The following is a 26,052-nucleotide window of genomic DNA, read 5'->3' as shown; positions in this document are numbered from 1 at the left end:
TAGCATTTTTTTAAATGTTTTATTTACAGTGTAGATTTTTATATTTTATTCGTTTTTTTTTGCAAAAACAAATAGCACCTTTCTTGTAAATATCTTAACAGAGGTAATATTAACCATATGTCTATATTGCGTGTAATTAGAAAAAGTAAACATCTGTAAAGTATTCTGCATAAATTGATTTAGAAACAAACATCAAATCAAGTTCTGTCAGATCATTACTGACTTAACATGAAAAATAGAGAATTCAATAACATAACTAATATTAACTAACATACTGATTCTAGTAGTAAGTAGGAGTAGTATAAACTAGAACTATTTCAGATGGCTTGGTGAAAGCATGCCTTCACGCCTGTCACCGTGTATGTGACAGCTGTCATTTTAGCACATTCTGCTTTTGGAAAACTGTGAAAGGAGTGTTAAGGCTGATTTGGCCCACATTCCCCTATAGCTGCATTGAGCCACATCATAAGTCAGAGTTGTAAGACTATGTCGTGCATGCACATCCACAGTATAATATGCAGGATAGCCAGAATAAAAATATAGAATTTAAGGATGAATCTCATGTGTTTAATTCATACATCCCACAATGTGTTAAAACTGCAGTTAGAGAAGAAATTAACAAGACAATTCTACTGACTATGAGAAATAAGAAGCACGCTTGAGAAATCAAACGTGGGCACTATTGATATTAATGTTATCATTTATATGTTCAGACTTGTACACTTTTCATGCCCTCAATTTATATGATAAATCACCTTTTTATTAGAGAGTTTGTGTTCATGTTATGCTTATGCGCTATGTGCTTCAGTCCCCAGAGTCAAAAAATTCAGATTTATATAAAAAAGTATTGTAATCAGCAAAATTTCTAGCCATTGAAATGTAGGGAACTGTTTGAATAAAGCTGTTTGGAAAGGCATTGATATTCAAGGTGGATTTATGTTTCACACAAAGTCAAACGTCAACCAGCTGTTCAAGGTAAATTGAGGTGGGTCAGAGAGAAAAAAACAACACAGTTTGATCGCCTAAATAATAAAAGTTTAACAAAACGTGAACCCAGGCAAATCTATCCAACTCAATGGGTTCCTATAAAGTATTAATGTATTAATGACCTTCTTTTGAAAAAAAGCTCCTATATGCAAATTTACCTTGTTCGTCTGATGCTCATCTTTGCAAGAAAACCACCTTTTGTATTTCAGTACTTTATACAGGGCAGGTTAAAAAGTCTAACATTACTTTTTTATATTTTTGCATTTGGAATGTCTCATTACAAATTATGTTACCGGCATAACAATTTGCATGAAAAGTAAAAAATGTAGATGAATTTTAAGAATCTCTTTGAGTATGCCTTTTACTTTAATGACAGAATGCAAAAACATGCTGATGATCTATCTTATCCCTGCATGAGGATAAAGCATCTTCCAAAGAGCATCCTGCATGCTTCAGTGAAAATCTGACCTTTATATGCTTCAACAGCAATCTGACCTTTTGTACAAAAGTGTTAACATGGTCATCAGAAATTGTCCTACATTTGATTAGTGATCTGAAAAGTATTCTTATTAGGTGTAAATGGGGGTAAAATTCATAGTGATCTCAGACCACATGTGCAGTCCAAACTGTGGGAATCCCCTTAGATAAATCCTTGCAAACCAATCTATTCTCTTTGGACAGGGTAAGAGGAATAGATTGGCTGCTTGGAATCTATTCTAATTTGAGATGTTCTGTTTATTGTACGTGGTCAGACAGATAAACAGAAAGACCACTTAAATTAGAAATACAAAGTGTGGTAATTCATGGTGGAACAGCATTGTGCATATACATATACAGCTGTGGTAAAAAAAATAAGAGACAACTCAAATTATTTTCAGTTTTCTGAATGTAGTATTTATAGGTATTTGTCTAAGTAAAATGTTTTAAAAAAAATTCTGTGAACTAGTGACAACATTTTCCCAAATTCCAAATAAAAATGTTTTTTTTGATTTACATTTAAAGGTCCAGTGTATGAAATTTAGTGGCATCTAGTGGTGAGGTTGCAAATTGCAGCCTTTTTGAAGCACTACGGTGGCTGACACAGAACTAAAGTGTTTTCGCTTTTCGCTTCTTTGTCGAAGGAGATAACGTATTTATGAAACGTGCTCTGTAGCAGTTTGTCCATTTAGGGCTACTGTAGAAACAACATGGTGAATCCCATGTAATGCTTGGGCCACACCAAAATATATTTTAAAATCTTATAAGAGTTTTAAACGGGGAGAGACCACAAACATTAGGAGAAAAAATCCTAGATTTAATCATTTTGCTCCTATAATGTTTGGTGCGCCCGTGACAAAGAAAGCACACCACACACCAACAGATTTTCAAACAAGAGTCCTGACTGTGAACACAGGAAATCTCGCAAATTCTCTCGAGATTTCAGAATAAGTTATTTATTATTTCACTGTAAGCTTTGTTTATTATATATGCGTTCATTATGAACAAATGTATACATATAACCTTTTATGTAATTTAAAAAATATTATTCATCGTTGAGAAATTGCTCAAGCAGCGTTGACTAAAGCATTTAAGGTGGCACAGCAGATATAACTTTATTGCAACTCAAATATTGTTGTCTTCACAGTAATTAAAAAATAATATTAATACAGTTTTGTAAAAAATTGCTGCGGACATTATCACCCGAAAGAGTCTCCACTGGACCTATTTTTTCTGTTCCACCTTAAAGCATCCGCACACTCGGGCTCCAACCACAACCGTCACTTGCACATAGCCTGGTTTTTATTGAAATGATTTGTTATTGAAATGATTTGTAATTGCGATGATAGTGTTTGTAATGCTTTTGACAGAAAATTGACAGAATAAAGAAAAGGGTTTGTTGAAGTGATAACTAGGGTTGTTATACTTCTGTCAGCTGGCTTTCTAATAGGGTATTGTTTTTGTCCCACGTGACAATCAACAGAGTTCTTGTGCGTTTGTCCTCGGGGTTTCCCCCACACATCAGGATTTCATTCACTCTTAACACACATCACATCACATCACATCACATCACATCACATCACAGGGAAATCTGATAAAATAATCTTTAGAGCCGTTTAAGATCATCGGGACCCTAGGACTGTCGGAAGGGGAGAAATCGGCCCGATTATCTTTTGGTTTGGCCCCAGCATAAGGGGACCCGCGGAATATCATTCCTGATGTTTGTTTCTGTTTAAATTTAACAAACACTGGAGTCATAATACATGCAGAAATACTGATTAAAGTCAAAACTGGAGTGCTCTCTAATTTGTTTCCGCAGCTGTATATATTAAAGCATGAATATTGAAGCCTTAACTGTACATTCACATCTTGTAAGAAGATCAGACATCAATAAAGTTTCTCCCTCTCTTCTCTATCTTTTGCTGTTACAAATGATTGCAGCTACTAGCTAGAAGTTGGGCCACTATTAATACCCTTAGTTTGCGGAACGGTCTTTGGGTTTAATATTTCATTGATCCCAAGGTGGCTTACAGACATGAAATATCCTGGGTTTCCATGGTGACCTACCACCCTCCTTTCTGCGGATCCCCGTGACAGAAAGTGGGCAAGTCAGCAGTCGCAACTTCTGCAAAGTAAAAGAATTACCCCAACCTGAACTAAGGCTCTTCTGTCCCCTAATCCCTTGATATTGCCAGTCTTTTAGGAGAATAATAGCTATGCACGAATTAAATAAATATATCACACCTTCCCTCCTGCTGTGTAACCCGCAGAGTGTTAGGTTTATTAATTTAATAAATCTCTCTCTCGCAGTCTGCTGTGGCAGCGAGTCCTCAGTTGCACTAAACATCGCCTGTAACCCACCGTTTACTAGAATTAAGACTTTGAACAAGTGCCAACACAATTTCAATAAGCTATCTTAGTTTCTGCAGGTCTGTTACCCCTCTTTGTCTCCTCCCAATAGGATCTTATCATTCCTTGCTGGATTTCATGCTTACATAAAAACATTTGCTTTACTGACTGGTTCACACAGACGGGTAGGTGAGGGAGGCATTCCAGTGGAGGAATATTCCTTTGGATACTTTTCATTGTTTTCAACAATCTCATTGGAATTCGTAACTACTTTACGAGGTGGCTAATTTGTGTAAATTAATACGATTTGTATGTTAAGTACAATTTGTACGATCTGAATTAACCGTGAGATCAGGTTGAACAAGCATAAAACAAAATCCTTGATGTGATGCAAAAGATGACAAAAGAACAAGGAGATATTATAAAAAACTTACTAAAGAAAACGTACTCTAAATATTGCCCTTTTTAAAAACATAATTTTATAACCAAAGTAACCTTTGGCATTACTGCTGAAAAGGCCATTATGAGTTATAGGGCGAATGCAAAAACAAAAATATTAAAGGAACAGTTCACCCAAAAATGAAAATTCTGTCTTCACTTACTCACCCTCGAGTGGTTCCAAATCTGTATAAATGTCTTTGTTCTTATGAACACAGAGAAAGATATTTGGGTGAATGCTTATAACCAAACAGTTCTTGGCCACCATTGACCACCATAGTAGGAATAATTGCTTTATATATTTCTATGTTCTGTTGAACACAAAAGAAGATATTTTGAACAATGTAGGACAGCAAACAGTTCTAGGGCACTTTTGACTACCATTGTCATTTTCCTACTATGGTAGTCAATGGGGTCCAAGAACTGTTTGGTTACAAGCATTCTTCCAAATATCGTTCTCTGTGTTCATCAGAACAAAGAAATTTATGCAGATTTAGAACAACTCGAGGGTAAATGACAGAATTTTTATTTTTGGGTGAACTGTCCCTTTAAGCAGACACTGACGGACCTCAATACTATCTGCGTCATACTGTATATCCAACATTGTTACATTGTTAATGTGGTTTCTGGAACATGTCTGTTTTTGCATTTATCACCTAGGCGGAAACCTTCAAGGTTCTTCAATGTTGAATCCCTTTGTTCATGCTTTCAGGTCATGAAAAATCTCTGATAAATCACTTGATTTCAAAACCACGCACCCACACAATTTCCTGTGCCGTCATATTTTGACGGCTTCGAGACAGAAGATTCTTTGCTACAGGGCTGTCTCTCCCACCTCTAATCAACATATTCTGTGGAAATCGTGAAAGAAAGGCCCCTTCTGGGTATTCTTTATTACTAGGCGAAACTGCTTTGTAGATATGTGCGAGGCATGTTCTTCTCAGGTATAACATTTAAATCTGTGGAAATTCTTTGTTTGTCTTGCCTGTGGGTTTCTTTTTGGTTTGTAATTGTGGCGTACACCAGTCACTCACATCTTCCAAAAGCTGTTAGTAGAGCTGAGCTCTTGTCATGAGCTTTACATATAAGACGCCCACAGTGTATGATGGTGAAGCACATCACAGACGTTGTCGAATTCTGCTTCAGATGTTTCTGCAACAAACTTTTTGCCCAAACAACTAGAAGCATTAATCACCACGGACACTGAAGAGAGAAAGGTGTGCTTTTAATTTCTAGCGCACAAGACAGCCTGTCTTGCCCGGTGAAGCGGTTTTGGTTGAAAGGTGATTAAAACTTTTTTCTCCTCCATCAACCAAACAGTCTGCCAGGGCTGTCCAGCCTTTTTCCTGAGGCTTGGCCCTGCCCACCTCAGGGAGTGTGCCATAATGAGATTTTACTCGCAGGCCAACGCTGGGATATGTGTGAGTGGAAATGCTTCATGGAAGGTGAAAACAAGAGCATTATGAATTTCTAATCCCTGATACATTATTCATTCATATTACAAGCCCAGAACACAAAGGCGGGCAGGAGAGCACTCACTTCAAACACTTCTCTGATATCTTGGTGTGGGTAACCGTTGCATTCTTCAAATGAAGACTAAGTCTTTAAAATGCATACATTATATGGGGGATACTTCACCCAAAAATGAAAATTCTGTCATATTTACTCACATTCGAGTTGTTCCAAATGTGTATAAATTTCTTTGTTCTGATGAACACAGAGAAAGATATTTGGAATAATGCTTATAACCAAACAGATCTCAACACCAATTGACTACCAGAGTAGGAAAAAAAACAATGGTAGTCAAAAGTGCCCCAGAACTGTTTGCTGTACATTCTTCAAAATGTCTTCTTTTGTGTTCAACAGAACAAAAAAATGATAAAGTAATTTTTCCTACTATGGGAGTCAATGGGTGTTGAGATCTGTTTGGTTATAAGCATTCTTCCAAATATTTTTCTCTGTGTTCATCAGAACAAAGACATTTATGCACATTTGGAACAAGTCGAAGGTGAGTTAATGAGGACAGCATTTTCATTTTTGGGTGAAGTATCACTTTAATGTCTGAAAATAACCGGCTCATGCACGGTAAGGACGGTGAATGAAGTTAAATAAGAGAGAAATGAATAGCGAGAGGTAACAAATCTGTCAGGAATGTGATTCTTTTGGAGGTGCGACAGATGTAAGGAGATTTTATTGAGGTATTTATCACCTCTTTGAAGAAGGACAGATAAAAGAATTCTTATATTTCTACCTCAGTAGAAAGTCGTGATTCTTGTACAGCACACATTACTCCGTGAGCTCTGGCACTTTTTCCCCACACCAACAACAGAATGATTCACATTCGAAATGGTCTTTAAGCAGCTCTGAGGCATGGCAGCCAACAGTAAACGTGATGAATGGTGTCAAATCGGGTATATTTAACTTCAAAAATGTGCTTCTATGTATTTTGTATGAATTGTAATGCACAGCGTGTCAAGATATATCTGTGAAACATGGCAGATATAGTACAAATTTTGACAGGCCGCTGGAGAAATGAGGTGGAGACGTGGAAAAATAGCTGCGGAAGAAAAATGTACTCAGCAGAGGAATAACGGGCGAACGCGAGTGGACTGAATTATGATTGGTTAAAATTAGATTATGGCTTCTTACTAAAATGAATCTACATTTCTCAGATGGAACTTGTACCAGAAGTCTGTTAATTTTTCTCCTTTGTCTCTCCATCCCAAAAGTGATTAAGTGGTGTGTTTCTTCAGTTGCAAAACTCCTTTACAAACAAGTTTCTGTTTGTGTTTCTTCTATTGCAGGTTTAATCACAGAATTTGATGACAGGGATAAAAGTGTTTGGAAGTCTAAAACTTTGCAGTTGTCTCATTGCTTTGACCCTTGAAGTGGATGAATGCAGACACGAGTCTGACTAGGACTATACAGACGATTTTATCGAACGCACGCGCATGGCCTGAAGTTCTGGTCTGTGTTATTGGTCTGGGTAGTGGCTAGTAATATAACAATTTATTTTATATTTAATTTATATTAATACTAATGTATAATATTAATTGTATTAATTGAAATTAAAACTACTTAACAGTTATTGATTCTTTGCCCGAAGTCTACCGGAAGTTAAGTTTGGGCCACATAACATTTGTTTACATTATTGCCGCTGAAATTGTCCGGTATTGCCAATAACCGTAAGATAAAAAACCCCACAGTTATCAATACCGCATTAATATTACACAAATAATAATATCGTAATAATTCAGCACTTGTTTTAACTTTTGCCTTAAGAGCCAGAATGGTTACAAACAAATGCTCTTTCTCCGCCTCATTACACTCATATTTTGTAATTCATCTGCCAACAAAAATTAACCACAAAATAAACAAAATGAAACCTATTTGACGGATAACATTGATTATTTCTTTAAAAAACTGATATTGCTATAATATCGGTATTGTGATTTTAACCATGATAACCGTATAGTGTAAAATGAGATATTGTGACAGTCTGACACTGAAACTGTTTGATGAGATGATTCTGATCACTATTGTTAAAGCCCCCCATTTCACTAGATCTCATAGTATGACCTCATTAGTATGATTTTGATGCCTGACATAAAAATGGGCACAATACAAGATTTAACAATATAAATGTTTTAACAAATCAATGTTTGCGTTTAAAAATAAATTAAAGTAGTATTGCATATGATTTATTCTAGCTAAGAAATTCTGATTAAGTGTTTGCTTCAATTGCTGAAATGACTTCATAGGAAGCGTCTATCATTTGCACGTTCCCATTACAAACGCATCAATATCTACACGTTTTAGATCATTAGCCGCAATAGAAAACAAGAGATTTCGAAAACAAGCAAGAAACCAAAATTACAAAACGACGACTAATAATACAACAAACACTGAAGTGGCGCATCCACAATTAATGAAGCAAAGACTTCCATGTACTCCAAACACCCCTAATCGTATTTTTGCGCTATAAGATGTTTACAGTTTGATGGCTAATTGTAACATGCGATGTGTTAGTCTCTCTGGTTACTGCTGTCTGTCTGATAATCCCTTGAAGAAGGGCGGATGATGAGACGTGTTCATCGAAGCCTCTCAGGGTCTGCTAATGCATGCTGATCGCTGCACCTTGACAACTTCTACACGGGACTCTTCTCCTGTTAAGTCTGATTCTATTAGCAGACAATACAGAATGAAAGAAATAGGGGACCAAAATGGTGGGAAAAAAATCAATTACTTTCAGAATCTCTCAGAGGACCCTGTTACACACTGTCGAATGACTCTGAACCAAAAGCTTTCCTTTCCGTGAGTGATGGCTCTTTTGTTCTTCGCTTGTGAAATCTTATTTGCCAGAGTAGGACATTAAGTCGGGTCATTGGATGCAGATGTGTTGTGCAGGAAAGTGGAAAAAGAGAATCTTAGGCGAGGAAAGGTTTCGAAGAATACCGCCTAAATACGCCTCACGCCACATCACACACACATCGTCACCTCATTTCAGCCAGTCACATTGCACAAACACACGCATACACGGATAGAGGCACAGATGCAAAAATCCACACGTGCACTTTCCTGCCACATTGACAGAGCAGTGTGTTCACAGCTGTTCCATATGGCTGTCAGTCATAGTGTCAGGCCTCTGAGCTGTCTCATCCATCCGGACTTCCCACGTGGCTCCTCCAGGGATAGTGATGCTTGATCTTAGAGGATTTAGAATGCATAATGCTTCGGTTTGACACTCTGTATACTTGCTCTGTGTACTGTATAGTTGTTGTCCATTCATGTCTAAGTACAACACTCTGTTCTGTGCAATTGTAGAGTTTTTGAAAAAAGAAAAGTAGTATTTGAAATAAAAAACAAAACCATTTTTAGACCGTATATACAGCTTTAAGTTCAAACAAGACGAACACGCAGTTTGATTTTACCATTTGTAAATACAGCCTTACATACAAGTACTTTCAAAGGTTTTTTAATGCAATATTCCATTAATAAATCAAGTAAAATCACCTAAATTAATCAAGCACATGTCACATGCTAAACGTAAATAAATCAATAAGAAATACTAATTTGAGCATTGGAGTTAACTTCTTTTTTAACTTCTATTTAACATAACATATATGATGTACAAGTAATTGTTGTCTCAGTATTGGCATTAGCAACAGTACTGTTCACTGAGTGAAGAAACACACAAGCATACAAGCTCAAGCATAATCTTTACCATCATTTCTTCTATATTTTAAAGACAACTGAACAATAAACACTATCAAGTCTTTTCATTTTACACACGTTTTCACAAAAAATTCTCTCCTAATGCTGTCGCATGCAAAGCATGCTGGGAACTCAATCCACTGCTCAGCTGGTGACATTAACAAAAAGAATTCATGTAGTCCCACCACAAAAAAAGTAAAGATCCTTNTTGAAGAAGGGCGGATGATGAGACGTGTTCATCGAAGCCTCTCAGGGTCTGCTAATGCATGCTGATCGCTGCACCTTGACAACTTCTACACGGGACTCTTCTCCTGTTAAGTCTGATTCTATTAGCAGACAATACAGAATGAAAGAAATAGGGGACCAAAATGGTGGGAAAAAAATCAATTACTTTCAGAATCTCTCAGAGGACCCTGTTACACACTGTCGAATGACTCTGAACCAAAAGCTTTCCTTTCCGTGAGTGATGGCTCTTTTGTTCTTCGCTTGTGAAATCTTATTTGCCAGAGTAGGACATTAAGTCGGGTCATTGGATGCAGATGTGTTGTGCAGGAAAGTGGAAAAAGAGAATCTTAGGCGAGGAAAGGTTTCGAAGAATACCGCCTAAATACGCCTCACGCCACATCACACACACATCGTCACCTCATTTCAGCCAGTCACATTGCACAAACACACGCATACACGGATAGAGGCACAGATGCAAAAATCCACACGTGCACTTTCCTGCCACATTGACAGAGCAGTGTGTTCACAGCTGTTCCATATGGCTGTCAGTCATAGTGTCAGGCCTCTGAGCTGTCTCATCCATCCGGACTTCCCACGTGGCTCCTCCAGGGATAGTGATGCTTGATCTTAGAGGATTTAGAATGCATAATGCTTCGGTTTGACACTCTGTATACTTGCTCTGTGTACTGTATAGTTGTTGTCCATTCATGTCTAAGTACAACACTCTGTTCTGTGCAATTGTAGAGTTTTTGAAAAAAGAAAAGTAGTATTTGAAATAAAAAACAAAACCATTTGTAGACCGTATATACAGCTTTAAGTTCAAACAAGACGAACACGCAGTTTGATTTTACCATTTGTAAATACAGCCTTACATACAAGTACTTTCAAAGGTTTTTTAATGCAATATTCCATTAATAAATCAAGTAAAATCACCTAAATTAATCAAGCACATGTCACATGCTAAACGTAAATAAATCAATAAGAAATACTAATTTGAGCATTGGAGTTAACTTCTTTTTTAACTTCTATTTAACAACATATATGATGTACAAGTAATTGTTGTCTCAGTATTGGCATTAGCAACAGTACTGTTCACTGAGTGAAGAAACACACAAGCAAAGAAGCTCAAGCATAATCTTTACCATCATTTCTTCTATATCTTAAAGACAACTGAACAATAAACACTATCAAGTCTTTTCATTTTACACACGTTTTCACAAAAAATTCTCTCCTAATGCTGTCGCATGCAAAGCATGCTGGGAACTCAATCCACTGCTCAGCTGGTGACATTAACAAAAAGAATTCATGTAGTCCCACCACAAAAAAAGTAAAGATCCTTTATACAAGTTTAAGTGGGTTCAACATGATAAAATTAAGTTGAATTCACTCAATAATTTGTGCATTTAGAACCACTCAAATTTAGGTTAAAAAACAAGGTCTACTGCCACACAGAATCATTTTTTTCAATGTGTTGATTATTTTCCAGTTTGGTCTTAGCATTCTGTAAGTGCGTCTTGTTGTTGAGGGTTTGAGTTTTATCAGGCAGGGGTGAAGGGCAGGGCAGGGTTGAGTCCAGACAGGGGAAAGCCTGGTGGGAATCTTGGGGAAAGTGAGGTTTTTTTAGCTTGAAGGGGTTGACAGCGCTGCACCATGTTGGAGTGGTTTGTCGAATGGTCGGGAGTTGAGTGCTTAGAGGACTGGTGACTAACAGGCACGGATCCCTGAAGGAAAAAGTCACAAGGGGGGCTGCCAACATAAAGTGACAAGAGGGAGCCCACCCATAAATCTGCTTTTCATTTTAATTAGCCTCAAAAAGCATAGGAGGGCAGAGGAATGAGAGGGCAACTGGGATGAGCTCCGCTTTCCTCAGGTCCTTTTCAACCCCTTAGTGCTGTCAGCTGGTTTGCATCGCATGTGACTCCTTTGTTGGCCAAGAACTTCCAGACAAATGTATAATCAAACCAAAATAGCACATAAACTGATACGTTTTTGACACAGAGGAAATTCAGTGAGCTTTGATAAAATGGGGAAAATTCATAACAAATAATAAATCAAATCACATGATGTGGTTTGTGAAGTGTTTCATTTAGGATTATTTGCTTCTGTGTCTCTCTTTGTTCAATATTGCAAGTGCAGATATTTGTTTTTGCTCATGCATGACAATACCGTATGCTTAAAAGAAAGCATTTCAAGGAACAGTTTTTGTAAATATTGACAATAATAAAATGCAGATAAAAAACAGAAGGAACCTTTTAAAAGAGTGTTTCCAGCAACAACAGTTTTTGTCTGTAATCATTTGAAACTGTTCTTATGACCAAAGCAAATCTCCTTCACACTTTTGCCTATAAAATTATAGTCTGACTGTGGAAATAGGGAGTGCATAGAGAAGCTAATATCAAGCGTAGGGTTAATTCTGGCAGGTCACGTGAGTCTAGCTTCCATCAGCCGATCACATCAGGTGCAGCTAATCAACGTTAACCAATAGCCATACAACACACACTAGACCGCGTCCTATTTAAGTTGCATTTCTTTATTCAACTTAAATATATGCTATTGTTAAATATTTGACGACAGTGGTCCTGACAGAATTATTGTTTGCTTTAAAAACAACAACCTCCATTCAAGGTCCTGTATAAACACAACTAATCAAACGAAGCATTATAAATGAATAGATGAAAATACGAATAATTAAAATAGTTTTCAGTGGGCAATGTTGTGAAACCATGGAAATTACTTTGATGTTTTTTAGCATCCAAGTTTCTTAAATCATTCTTAATTGTAGAAATATCTCTGCATTATGCATCACGAGATAAATAGAGTTTAATGTTCCTTACGCTTTATTAATTTCACCTTTAATATTGCTGCAGAGGAGCATGTTTATTTCAGCGATCAATACTTTATATACTTAATGGCATACAATACAATTTATCAACAATTGTTTAGTCAGACTACAAGGTGCTAGCTTGTATGGCTCTTACTTTTAATCAAAGAAATCTTTTTGATATTTAATATTTCATTCTTTCCAGACTTCTTTCATATTAATAATTGTCTGTAGGACATTACCATATTGCAATAGATACGATTTTCAAGAAACTTGTATGTTGGTCCCAATAACTTAAAAACTGCTATAATTTACAGCATACTGTAGATAGTTATTTTCTTTAAGATTTAACTAGATTTATTGTTCTATTGTCAAGTGATTTTATTGCATTTTAATGAGTTATTCTTTATGCATTTTTCTTTTCCTCCGCATGGCTCAAACCAATTCTGATGAAGATTATAAGTACTTCATTATGTTCAAACTTTTATTGCCTCTCCTAGCTCAATAGATCAAGCTCTGTGATCGCTGAACTCTGGGATTGATCTTATTTTTTACAGAAAGAATATTATTTTTGGCACGAAGCAAAAGCGGTTGCAATGATACTTGCTCTGTTAGTAGACATTTTTGCCCTGAACTTTCACCTCATAACATTGAAAACCACAACATGTTGAAAGCAATGTTCTCACAAAACACGTATTAAAAGATAAATGTCAAGGGTTATTTATTTTATCAATTATAATGACTTATTGAAAGAACCAGAACTGAGTACTACCAAAATTTATTTAGTTATTTATTCAAATTATAACATGAATTTCAAATTGGGATAAATGTTTGAGATAATGTAGCACCTTAGGGTTTGTAATAGCAATGATATATAAGGTATCAGATGTTTCAGATGTAATGGCTTCCAAATCATCATTAAAAACTGAATATTGAGTTTCTACTTTTTAGTTTTACATGTCAGTACTGTATATGTTAAGTAATGTCAATGTGTTCAGTTTTTACTATTTTTTACAATAATTTACTATAATTGTGTAATATTTACACTTCTTTAAGAATCAATCCTTCCTACACTGTAAAATTTCGCAGCAGGTTTGCCAGTAACTTACCGTAGATTTAATGTACAATTTAGTTTTAAGCATAAACTTACCTAGTTTACATATTTTTCTTTCATAAAACAAGACTAAATATCTTGGGTCACTTTTCTTGTTATGTATATGTATCGTAATTTAAGAAGTTTTAAATATTTTTACAGAAAACAAGAGAAAAATGCTTATTTTGAATCTCAAAAGTCAAAGTTTTTTTATTTTGATTAAAGTAATTGAAAACAGTACTAATTGGAAAGTATATTAAGTAGTAATTAAATCTACAGTAAGTTACTGGCAAACCTGCTGCAAAAACTACAGCATAGTTTTACAGTGTATTTTGTGTATTTATATTTTAGTGAGGCAAGCCAAGTACTGCATGTCCTTCAATCATCCACCACTGAACAGATTTCCTTCTTTTTTGTCTGGGTTAAATATATCTCCTGTAAGTGCAGTGAAAACTCACTGGTACATTTTCCTGGGCCTTTAACAATATGAAAAATTGCATGTGTGTCGAGAAGGTTTTTTCTTGGCTCAGGAGTGCTCAGCTGCAGAACCATGCAGGTGTGACTCCGAGAAACAGTCCTGCTGAGGACCTTTACAGTCTGATCCAGAGCACGGTCTTCGCCAATTTGCTAATCTCACCAATGCCCCCTGGTTCTGTTGCCTGGTAACAGAGCAAGCTTGGCTGCCTCTAATTAGCTGTTTGGGTGAGTCACATGAGTGACAAGTAGATGCCATGATAATGCACTTCGGCTCTGCGCCCTGGCTTTAGATCTACGGTGAAGGACCCAAAATGCACTTTTTTAATGTACTTTGAATTTGTATGTACATCTACAGGTTTTTCTGAATTTATTGTTTATAGTATGTGTTTATTTAAAATGATTTTTTTCTGTTTTATTCTGTGATCTAATGACAACATCTCTCCCAAATCCCATATGAAAATATTGTTTTTGTTTGCATTTAGTTGCTGAAAATTTAAACAAGACAAACAGGTAAAAATAACAAAAAGATGCAATGTTTGCAGATCTTGAATACTGCAAAGAAAACAAGTTTATGTTTAAACAACACAATACTAATGTTTTAATGTATTTAAGAATAAGTGAATTAATAAAAATATAATGGAATAAGTCTGATTTCATGCATATTTGCTTTCAGTCTTTCACATTGCTGTTGGGAAAATTTCTCAATCCTGAGGTTTATTTCAGATGAAATTCAACAAAAACTGGACTGGAATTGACACAATAAATACAGAACTGTTGAATAAAGTCAAAACTGAATATACAACTGTATATTGTTTTATATCTAGTTTACTGGAGTATAATAGTATTATAGTTGCAAAGTTAAGTGTATACAGTAAACAGACATTTCAATGTAACACAGTTTCACTCTTATCCTCCAGTATGTAACTGATGGCTACTTGCAATTCAGCACAGAAAGGGTTGGGGTATAATTATCAGAAGTTACAACCTTCACCACTTGAGACCCATTGTGAAGCCACTAATTAGAAGCGAATGTCTAGAACAGCTATAAATAGCTTGATTGTGTTTAATTGGTGGCCAATGGACAGAATGACATTTTTATTTTTCCCTTAACTAAATAACCTGTAATTTTATACAGCCAAGATTTTTCGTTCACTTGTGGACGAAAAGTATGAAATGACAATTTTGTACCCAGACAATTTTGCCCTCTTATGTTTGGGGGTGATTATCTCAGAAGAACCCAAACTTAGCCCAAAGTGATCCTCCCTCTTAGATCACTTGCATTGTTGAGTTAAGTTTATGTAAAGTATATGCAACACAAGAAACTAATTCTCAGCGGTGACAACGAACTGACAGCTTGGTAAATGCTAGATGTCATTAACAAACACAAGCCTTTGTGGCACATTCTTTAATTGCTCATGCACAAAAGCATCAGGAGAGAGAAAGAAAGTGGCCAGACTCAAACTGTGCGCCGTGTGATATTCAAATAATGGGATGGTGCAGCCATGTGCAAAATAACATCAAAGCCTGGCTTCTCTCTCTTGTCTTTCTCCACACCTCTCCCTGTCAATCCCTGCTATATGGTAAACTTATAAAAATGCGGGCATATAAAAATAAGAGCAGTTAAGCAGTTAACTGTTAGGTTAACAGTTAAGTTTGGGTTCTTCTGAGATAATCACCCCAAACATAAGAGAGCAGAGGGGGGACGTGCAGGTCTAGGTATAAAATTGTCATTTCATACTTTTCGTCCCCAAGCGAACGAAAAATCTTCGCTGTATAAAACTACAGGTTATTTAATTCAGGGAAAGATAAAAATTTAATTCCGTCCATTTCCGCCAATTAAACACATTCAAGCTATTTATAGCTTTTCTAGACATTCACTTTTAATTAGTGGCTTTAATGTACTTTAATGTACTTAGTAAAATAATAGGCAAGGCACGTTTATTTATATAGCACATTACATACACAATGGTAATTTAAAGTGCTTTACATAAAAATAATTAAAATAATTATCTAAGAATAATCACAGCAATAAAACAAGGAATTTAAAAACCTTTAAAATATTAAAGAAAAATGAAGTTCATTAAAACTAATGGTTTTCTTGGGAAGGCCGGTCAGAAGACCATTGCAATAATCCACCCTGCTGGTAATGAAGGCATGAACAAGTTTCTCCAAGTCTTGACTGGAAACAAAATATTTAATTCTTGCAATGTTTTTGAGATGGTAGTATGCTGATTTTGTTACCGCTTTAACATGACTGACTCCAGAATCACACCAAGATTCTTGACTTGATTTGACCCATAGAGTCAAGGTATGCATTCACCTTGAGAACTTCATCTTTGTTTCCAAATGCAATGACCTCAGTTTTCTCCTTGTTTAACTGAAGAAAGTTTTTGCACATCCAAATGTTAATTTCATCAATGCGTTGGCAGAGGGAGTCAATGGGGCTGTAGTCATTTGGTGATAAGGCTAGGTAAATCTGTGTGTCATCTGCATAGCTGTGATGTGCAATTTGGTTCTTTTTCATTATTTGACTCAGTGGGAGTATATACAGGCTGAACAAGAGTGGCGCAAGAATTGAGCCTTGTGGGACGCCGCATGTCATTGACGTCCACTTGGACTTATGCTCTCCTATACTCACATAATAACCTCTCCCATCTAAGTATGACCTGAACCATTTGAGGACCGTCCCAGAAAGACCGACCCAGTTTTCTAGTCTCTCTAGAAGTATGTTATGATCGACAGTGTCAAATGCAGCACTGAGATCTAGCAGTACCAGCACTGATATATTGCCAGAATCAGAATTTAGGGGAAGTTCACTTATTATCTTTATGAGCGCTGTCTCTGTACTGTGATGCGGTCAGAAACCAGATTGAAACTTGTCCAGGTATCCATTAGAGTTTAAGTAGTTGTTCAGCTGGTTAAAAACAATCTTCTCAATAATCTTGCCTATTAAAGGAAGATTCGATATTGGTCTATAGTTGCTCAATATGGTGTTATCAAGATTTCTCTTTTTCAGGAGGGGCTTAACAACTGCAGTTTTCAGGGAGTTTGGAAAAGTCCCAGAAAGAATTTAGACATTTACCACTTCTAACAGATACTTCTAAACAGTTTAGCACACTTTTGAAAAAAAGGTGTGGGAAGTGTGTCAAGATAGTATGTTGATGATTTGAGGTGTTGTACTATTTCTTTCAAAATTTTCCTATCAATTTCTTCAAAAGCAGACATAGTAGCTTGTTTTTGTGATCGAATCTGTCTGACCTTTGTATAACTTGCGGACGTGCTAATCGCCTTTCTGATATTATTGAGCTTCTCAGAAAAGAAGGAAGCAAACTCTTTGCATTTGCTGTCGGAGAGCATTTCATTGGGAATCTTTGGAGGGTTTGTTAGTCTCTCAACAGTAGCAAAGAGAGTGCGAGTGTTGTTTAAGTTACTGTTTATAAGGTTTGAGAAGAAGGTCTGTCTGACTTTGCCAAGTTTCGCATTGACATTTACATTTATTCATTTGGCAGACGCTTTTATTCAAAATGAGAGCATATAAACATTTTGTCAACATGCTATACAGTACCGTTAGTTTACAAGGCCATGCTACTAGGAGGATTAAAGCTGGAGTAAGCTATTTTTTTCTTTGACAGACAGACAGACAGACAGACAGAGTTATTGGTGTTATTGGAGCTGTTTTTTGAAACTTGTGAAGGATGCTGCAGTTCATATGGAGGCTGGTAGTTCATTCCACCAAAGGGGAACTGAATAAGTAAAGGTTTTTGCTAGCTATTTGGTGCCTCGCTGTGATGGAACAATCAGGCGTCGCTCATTTTCAGACCAAAGATGACAGGAGGGGATGTAGACCTGGAGCACTGAGTTAAGGTAGATGGGCGAATTTGCCGTTATCGTTCTGAAGGCCAGTGTCAGAGATTTAAACTTGATGCTTTCTGGCGGCAACTGGCAGCCAGTGAAGTGAAATCAGGAGGGGTGTTACATGGGTTCTTTTAGGCTGATTGAAAACTAGACGTGCAGCTGCATTCTGGATCATTTGCAAGGGCTTGACTGCCAGTAGAGAATTGCAGTAGTCCAGTCTTGATATGACCAGAGCTTGGACAAGCAGCTGAGAGGCATGCTCTGACAGGAACGGCCTGATTTTCCTGATGTTGTAGAGCACATACCTGCAAGTTCAAGAGGTTGCTGCGATGTGGGAGGTGAATTTCAGCTGGTCGTCGAACATCACTGTAGAGACTTGGCATAAGCCAAATGGTCGGAATCATTAAAAGATGGTGAGATCTGGATGTCTCGCCTCTTCAGGATACCTTAAAGGATCTGCCTGTGAGATAAGAGTCAAACCAGTTGAGTGCAGTCCCAGAGATGCCCAGTTTGGAGAGAGTGGACAGCAGGATCTGGTGGTTCACAGTGTCAAATGCAGCAGAGAGATCAAGCAGAATAAGGACAGATGACAAGGATTTAGCCCTTGCCTGCCTTAGATTTTCAAACGACAGACAGGAGAGCGGACTCCTTTGAATGTCCTTTCTTGAAGCCAGATTGCTGACTGTCTAGAAGGTCGTGCTGTTATAGATAGGCAGAGAGTTGGTTAAATACTACCCTTTCGATGGCCTTGGAAAGGAAAGGCAGGAGTGAGATTGGTCTGTAGTTGCTGATCACTGAGGGGTCGAGTATTGGTTTCTTGAGTAAAGGTGTTACCAGGGCTTGTTTAAATGAGGTGGGGACAGTACCAGTGGTGATGGAGGTGTTTATGATGTGTGCGAGTTGAGGCAGTAGAGACGGAGGGTTAAAATGGAGAGTTGAAAGCGTGAAGACTGTCTTTATACATGTCTTTATAGATATATAATGAATTTCAAGTTTCGTCTTCCGCCACATCCGTTCACCTTTTCTGCATTGTCTTTTCATACTCTATACTACTGTTGATTTTCTCCAAGGTGCTTTTTGTCTGCTAGTCTTATCACTGACTTTCACATTAATAATCAGTTATTAATGATGATCACATTTGTACTGTAAGTGTCATTATAATTAAATGAATAAAGAAATGTATCTATGGCAGATGCTTTTATTTAAAGCATCTTATAGTGCTTTTTAAGTTTTAAGTCATATATTTCATGACTAGGATTGAACCCATGTGCTACGTTGCTCTACCTTTCTTTAACACGCATTTACAAGCTTTGTTTTAACTTTACTTTGTTTCAGGAGTTATGGGTGTTGCCATTCCCACTATGAAAAAGAAAAAAAAAACAGTTTCTTGGTTTTATAAATAATAAAGCGTGAAGTTGAAGTGCCTGGGCTTGACCACAGCATATTTTTGGAGTTAGATCTGAGGTACTGAGCTCAAAAAAGGACCCAACTCCCTATTACAGTTTCTGGAGGATCACAAGAAACATTATCAACACATCTATATATTTCTACACGACCAGACAGGTTAGCCTCCTTTCGGTTTAGATGCCGTTCTTATCATTTGTCGATCAAATTTTTTAGGACCAAGGAAGATATCTTCAGAACATTTTTAGATCACACAGCCGAGCAGAAAGACAAGCGAAAGCTTGACAGAATGAAAACATGAAAAAAAGGAAGCCGACAAGGAGATGATGAAGGGGAAGCAGGAGATCTGATGAAGAAGAGGATGGAGAGGTAGACTAGGGAGCAGGTGCACACACTGGGATGACAGGTGATCCTCCCATCCTCTGTGAAGGAGAGCAGATGGGGGTAGACACTGGGGACAAACCCCCATTTGATCTGCACCAAACTTTTTGGTCAGAGAAGAGGAGAAGCTGGAAGGAGAATAAAACATCATGTCCTTGTGCTTGGATGGAAAATCTCATGATCCTTTGCAGTGTCTGTGAGCCACACACACAAAGGTGCATTAAAGGTGTTATACGTTTTTTTTTCTCTGTGAGATCCGCTTATGTTTCATAAGCTTTTTCACCCTCTGTCTCATAGCATAAGACGTTCACACTTTGTATATACAAAGAATAGCGCGTTTTGCATTGTATATATTTGAACTATTGTATTGTGTCATCCTGACTACTTTGGATGGCAGTCAATTTTGATTTCATGTTTACTTGAACAAGTGCTTACATGAAAACATCACATTTCTGCTTTTAAACCTTCTGGCTGAGGCTCTTGTAGGATTTTTATTGTAAGTGCATTACTGTTAATGCATTTCTGTTTTCTTCTGACGCTAATTAAAATCTGTTGCAAATCAAAAAGATTGTCTGTGTCACAGATGCAGTCCATAGATAACAACCTGCATGATTTATTTAAATTAAGCATTTACATATACACATATACACAATTGCCTTGTAGCTATTATTGGTGAACGAGAGAAAGTTGCCCAGATAATGGAGGTCAGTAATAACAGTGTCTGTGGGAGTGCCCCATATTCCTTTTCTTTCTGATAGTTGCAGTTTGTTTGATGAATGGTTCTTATTATAATTTAGACATCTGATACATCTGGGGGAGAGAATGTTTTATGCTTCACTTGATCGGTCTAAGGCATCCGCTAGGGGACGAAAAGTGTGCCTCTGTACTCCTTGAAATGTTGGGTCATTGTGTGGGAGGACTGGCTGCCATTTCATAGGCCATGCAATTTAATGGTTTAGTGGACACAAGCTAGAATATCAAATCTGACAGATATTTACTTTTGAGTTTAGGCATGAGTTCAATGCTTGCATCTGTTCGGTTAAGAAACTGATTTAACCATTTCTTTAAAGTCTTCTAAATACTAAATATAACCTCACAGCACTCAAGATTTCCCAAGAAGTCCAAACCATTTCTAAGTTTGGCCATGGTTATGCTATCCTGGCTTCTTCAATAGAAGCTCCTTTATTGTTTGGTCACCACAAATGTGGTTTAAGTGGATGCTTTGGACATAAGTGTGTATTGTACTGCCCACTTGTAATTGGGTCCCGATACGAGTCATGATACCAGCTATGTACACCGTCTATCATGCATGGAGAAAACAGGCTAAAGCAAAGGTTTGAACTAGTTTTACTTGGATCTCTTCAGCCTCCATTAAACCCATTTTCCTCTTTCTCTTGTCTCTCCATAACCCCCACCAGCATTAACCCCTCCTCCCCTCAACTCTTCCCTGCAGTCATTCCACCATCACGTTTTCTGCTTGGTTATTGGAGCTGAACATGATTCAATCAGAGTTGCTGATGAAGAAAACATTTTTTATTGAAAAGGGAAAAGTGGAAACAAAGGCACGCAGCAAGTGAAAAGGTGGAAAACAATAGCCTAGATTCCAACCAAGGGATGCTATGAAAGACCACAGGGGTTTGCTATCCTCACAATTTTTATTTCATAATAAATCTTAGATTAAAAAGGCATTATGTTTCTGGTTTACATTATGAAGTCTTATGCATATATTGAGATTGCCTTGTTTTGTTCATTTACTTCAAGGTCAAAGTCAGTTTTATTGTCATTTATTTCTTGCTAGGGCGGAAAGAAAAAATGAAAATGTAGTTTCCTGGGAAACCTCGGTGCAAACCTTCAGCATGTAGAAGTACATGGATTAGCACAGCACAGTAGCACATTGTCACAGGTTATAAAAAACAGGTTCCTGTGGTTTCTGTAGGATTTATTAAAAGATACCATTTGGATTTACTTCTCCTTGTCGTGCGAAATATCTATATAGGCTGTGCGTTTCAATATGGAGGACAACAAATGCATATTATGTGTATACAAACAAAAGAGAAATGAGTTTTTAATGTGCACGAGGTGTTCTCATTTTGAGGAAAAAAGCATCAGGTAAATTTATAAGTTAAATTTCCTTTCAAAAGTTTTGAGGTTTTTAGCTTTCATTATGTTAAATTAGGACTGTCGAATCGATTAATCACAATTAATTAATTCCACAATAAATGTTTGTGTTTACATAATATATACTGTATGCGTGTGCCACATATATTTATATGTACATATAAATATAAACAAACATACAATACATGAATGTAGTGAAGAAATGTGTGTGATATATATTTACAAATATAACAATATTTAATATATTTAAATATAAATATATTGATGTAAATATTTGTTATATATAAATATACAAAGCACACACACACATATTATGTCAACACAAACATGTATTGTTGAATTGATTCATCACTATTTATCAATTTGACAGCCCTAATTTAAATATAATGTTTCATGGAAAAGGATTATCATACGAATCATAATTTCATGGATTAATATCATACATTTTAAGAGCACAACTGGGACCTAAGTAAATTATTCTGTACATACAGTACAATCTTCCTGTACTACGTTACAATGTAATTTACGAGAGGCAATTTGTTAACTAATTTCTTTAGAGTTTATATGGGGTAATATCACCATAAATATATTTGCTGAACAGTGAGATCTAACACGAGGGGCAAGAGGTGAGTAAGAATTCATCATCTACGTTTCTTAATGAGGGGCATTAATAAATGAAGGGAGGCAGGCGAGTTAAACAATCTCTGTATAATGATACGAAGAGGAAAGAGCTTTCTCGCATTCCCTTTTGAAAAATTAAACCCTCGCTAAAATCGCTATTTTCCTTCAGGCGGCTCATTAAACGTGTTGCTGTCCACCTTGCTCGCTTTTTTAATCAACCTCCCCCTGTTACCCACTTTCAACAAAGGAGGGTGGATTTAAGAGGGTGCCATCAATGAGCGGCCCTCCCCTACAGCAAGGAGTTTCTGTGGATGAAGTGCCAAGGTAATTAAGACTCTTCTTGTGGCTCAGGCGCCGCACAACACCACTGCAGACTTTAGTGGACTCTTCAGTCATCTCAGGAGAAGTGTTGCTGAAGTCAGGAGAACATATTAATCATGGTCAATGTCAAAAAGTAAGTGCCATAGAACATCGGCCTTGGCAAACGTTGAGTCTTTAAAAATGGGATATATTTTTTATTTTCCATTCATTTTTATTACCTTGAAGTCGTACTGTCACACAAAAATTTAAATACCAAAGAAAAAATGTTCATGTTAAACGCTGGGACATTCAACAGCATCTTTAGGAAGCAGCTAATTAAAGCTGCTCACTATGTTTTCAGAAGCACAATAATAGCTCAGCTATGTTTAAAATTGCTTTTCCAGTTGCAGTGTCGGCAGTTAGTGTAACGAAAGGCTACATTGCCACATTAGTAAGTCTATATGTCATCGAGCAGAGAAACATGAGTAAGAAACGCACCAGGATCTTTTTTCTCAAGCTGTGGAAAGTGCAATTCATGAATTGGGTTCAATAAACTGGTTCACTGACTTCACAGAAAGTTTTATTTATTCGTATTTGTGGTAAAATAAATATTTAAAAAGTTAAACCCTGCTGCTTATCACAATGTTTTTGCTTGTACACATGTTGGTAAGATGGTAACTTTGCTTATGGCCATAGACAGCATAAATTACTTAGACTTATAAGCAGAATAGCATACGTACAGTATACTAGTCCTGTGTTTTAACATAAAAAACAAAAAAATAGATAAACATGTTTTTCATTTAAAACAAATGTATAGAGTCCAATAGTGATGTCCAACTTTGGAAAATCAATGTCTTCACTTTTTCTTCAAATATATTATTAAAGATGTGTTGAAAATGTTGTATTCATGTAGCAGTGGTGTGTTTAGAGTAGAAACTGAAGTTCAGCTTTGAGAAGAATTTAAGGACACTTGGCAAAAATTACACATGCACAACGTTTACTGAGTCAATGCTGAGCAGAATGACTATAAAATATTACACATGAGGATTGACAAAAATGAATAGTGATAAATTGGTAGTCATTGTCTTTCCTGTAGACATTCTTTCCATATTCAAATAAAACTTATATTACCTGTTTTGCTGTAGTTTGCACATACGTCTAGTGTTTTGTCCATTTTGTCCATTTCAAATTTTGACTATTAACTTGAGGGGGCATTAACTTTTGGTCACTGCTGTATATGGTTGAATGCATTTATGTTGTAGTAAATGACTGGAACTCACCTTCGCTGCTGTAGACACAACTCTTGGTGCAGTCGAGCACTCAGGTGCAGCATGAGGGAGGTATTGCAATTAATTAAGCTGGGAACAGATGAACCCTGAGTGTGTGTGTGTACAAATGTAAGTGTGTATAAGAGTAAAAACACAGAGGAGTGAACATTAATTAATGAAGTCAGGTTTCTGCACAAGTGTAATCAGATTGACCTCTTTGCGCACTGCCCACATTTACAGCCAATCATGATATCCTGCTCTGAGGCTAACGCGTAATGTCGAAACCATCCATTAAAAGAAAAAACAACTCCACGTGTATGCTCCACCAAACCTGTCTGATAACAGTTTGTGTCCACAGCAGTTTGTGTAAACAGCAGTGGTGAAAGAAAGTACACTGCAAAAATGCTTTGTCAGGTAACCTAAAATGTGCTTTACGTGGTAACATTTAAATGGTTTTGTTCAATATTATTGACTAAGTAATTTTTTAGATGGGTCGGATTACACCTTTTACACTGTAAATGCCCACACAAAAAATCATTATCATCATTTTTTTGTCTTGCCACACAGATCTTTCTAATCTGATTGGTCAGTTGTACTATATAGCTAGTATTCCTCAATAGGCACCACACATCTGAGGATTAAGTAATGTTGGCCTGTTCATCTCAAGTACTTTATCTATATATATTATATTTGATTAAACGATAAATAATGAAACATTCAACCTCATATCAATATTTGTCCAGTTATTTACTGATGTGGCAGGGAGCTGCAGGATAGTTTACAGTCAGCTGCTCATTATCTCAAAATAAACCCTGACAGGGTAATACAAGACTCTTCTGCTCTTGGTTTGGGGTCTTGATTGCCCTTTTGGGGTTTATTTAGCAATAAAAACCAGCTGACTGCACGTTATCCCTTACTTATGTATTGTGTATATGCCTTTAGGGCAAGAAACAGATCAAGTGAACAAAGAGTCTCTGTGGTTGCCCCAGTGGAGGCAGCATTTGTGTGACATTGTTTAAGATTTAAGAAACAAATTTACATTAAAATTTCAGAAGTTGTGTAGATTTAAAACCTTGATTCTTGAGATATGAGAAACACATGCCCTAAACAAAACAGCAACATTTATTATTTAAAATTAATAGAGATAATCATTATAACTTTTTTCCAATTCATTTTTCTATGACATTATCCCCAACACATTTATTTGTATAAAGAGACAAGATGTGTCTTATATTTATAAAATGCATTACTATGTGTTTTTTATATACTGTAGTTAATCTCTCGGAAGTCGAGAATGACGAAGCTTTGTGCAGTCATCTGTGGGTTCTCATGTGACTTCGAAGCCCAAAGGCAGAAGCACAGAGGTGGTTGCAAAGGGTGCAAGGTTCACCGGTATTTTGGGCAGGGGCAGCAGTTGCTCTGTGTCTGCGTTCCCTTGCAGCTGCAAGATGATAATGACGGTCCTCTTCAAATGTGGTGGCTGCTTTATTAATTTGGGCGCGCCAGCTGGCTTTGTCAGAGGCGGCAAGCTCCAACTCCTTTGGGTTCAGGTCAGCCCATTTTAGATATGACTTGAGGTTATCTTTGAATCTTTTCTTTGGGTGCCCTTGGTGTCTGGACCCTGCGGCCAGCTCTCCAAAGAAAACCTGCTTTGGCATCCTCTGTGGGTCCATTCGGATTACATGGCCAGACCATTGGAGCTGCCTTTTCAAAATCATGGATTCATTGCTTGTTGAGCCAGCTCTGTCCAGGACCTCTTGGTTGGTGACTTTGTCCTGCCAGCGGATCTTCATGATTGACCGGAGAGAGCAATGGTGGAACTGCTCCAGCTGTTTGATGTGTCTCCGTTAAAGTATCCATGTTGCGCAGCCGTACAGGAGTGAAGTGAGGACCACTGCTCTGAACTCTTTGAGCTTGGTGGAGAGGCAAATGCCGCTATGTTGTAAAGCGTTGGAGCGCAGTCTCCCAAGAGCTTGGCTGGCCTTTTGGACTCTGATATTGATCTCCTGGTCCAGGGATCTGTC

General features: G+C 37.0%; 1 protein-coding gene across 1 annotated transcript in view; it reads right to left on the bottom strand.

The window, feature by feature from the left end:
* Positions 1–25,821, bottom strand: part of si:dkey-181m9.8 (uncharacterized) — a 42,554-nt gene extending 16,733 nt beyond the window's left edge. The window contains exon 1 of the mRNA XM_057333529.1: positions 25,419–25,821. Within this exon, the coding sequence (XP_057189512.1) occupies positions 25,419–25,821 (403 nt within the window). The remainder of the gene's footprint in view (positions 1–25,418) is intronic.
* Between the last annotated feature and the right edge of the window lie 231 nt (positions 25,822–26,052).

Source organism: Triplophysa rosa, linkage group LG5 (assembly GCF_024868665.1).
Source record: "Triplophysa rosa linkage group LG5, Trosa_1v2, whole genome shotgun sequence".
In the NCBI taxonomy this organism is placed as follows: domain Eukaryota; kingdom Metazoa; phylum Chordata; class Actinopteri; order Cypriniformes; family Nemacheilidae; genus Triplophysa; species Triplophysa rosa.
This window is presented reverse-complemented; position numbering and strand designations above follow the sequence as displayed.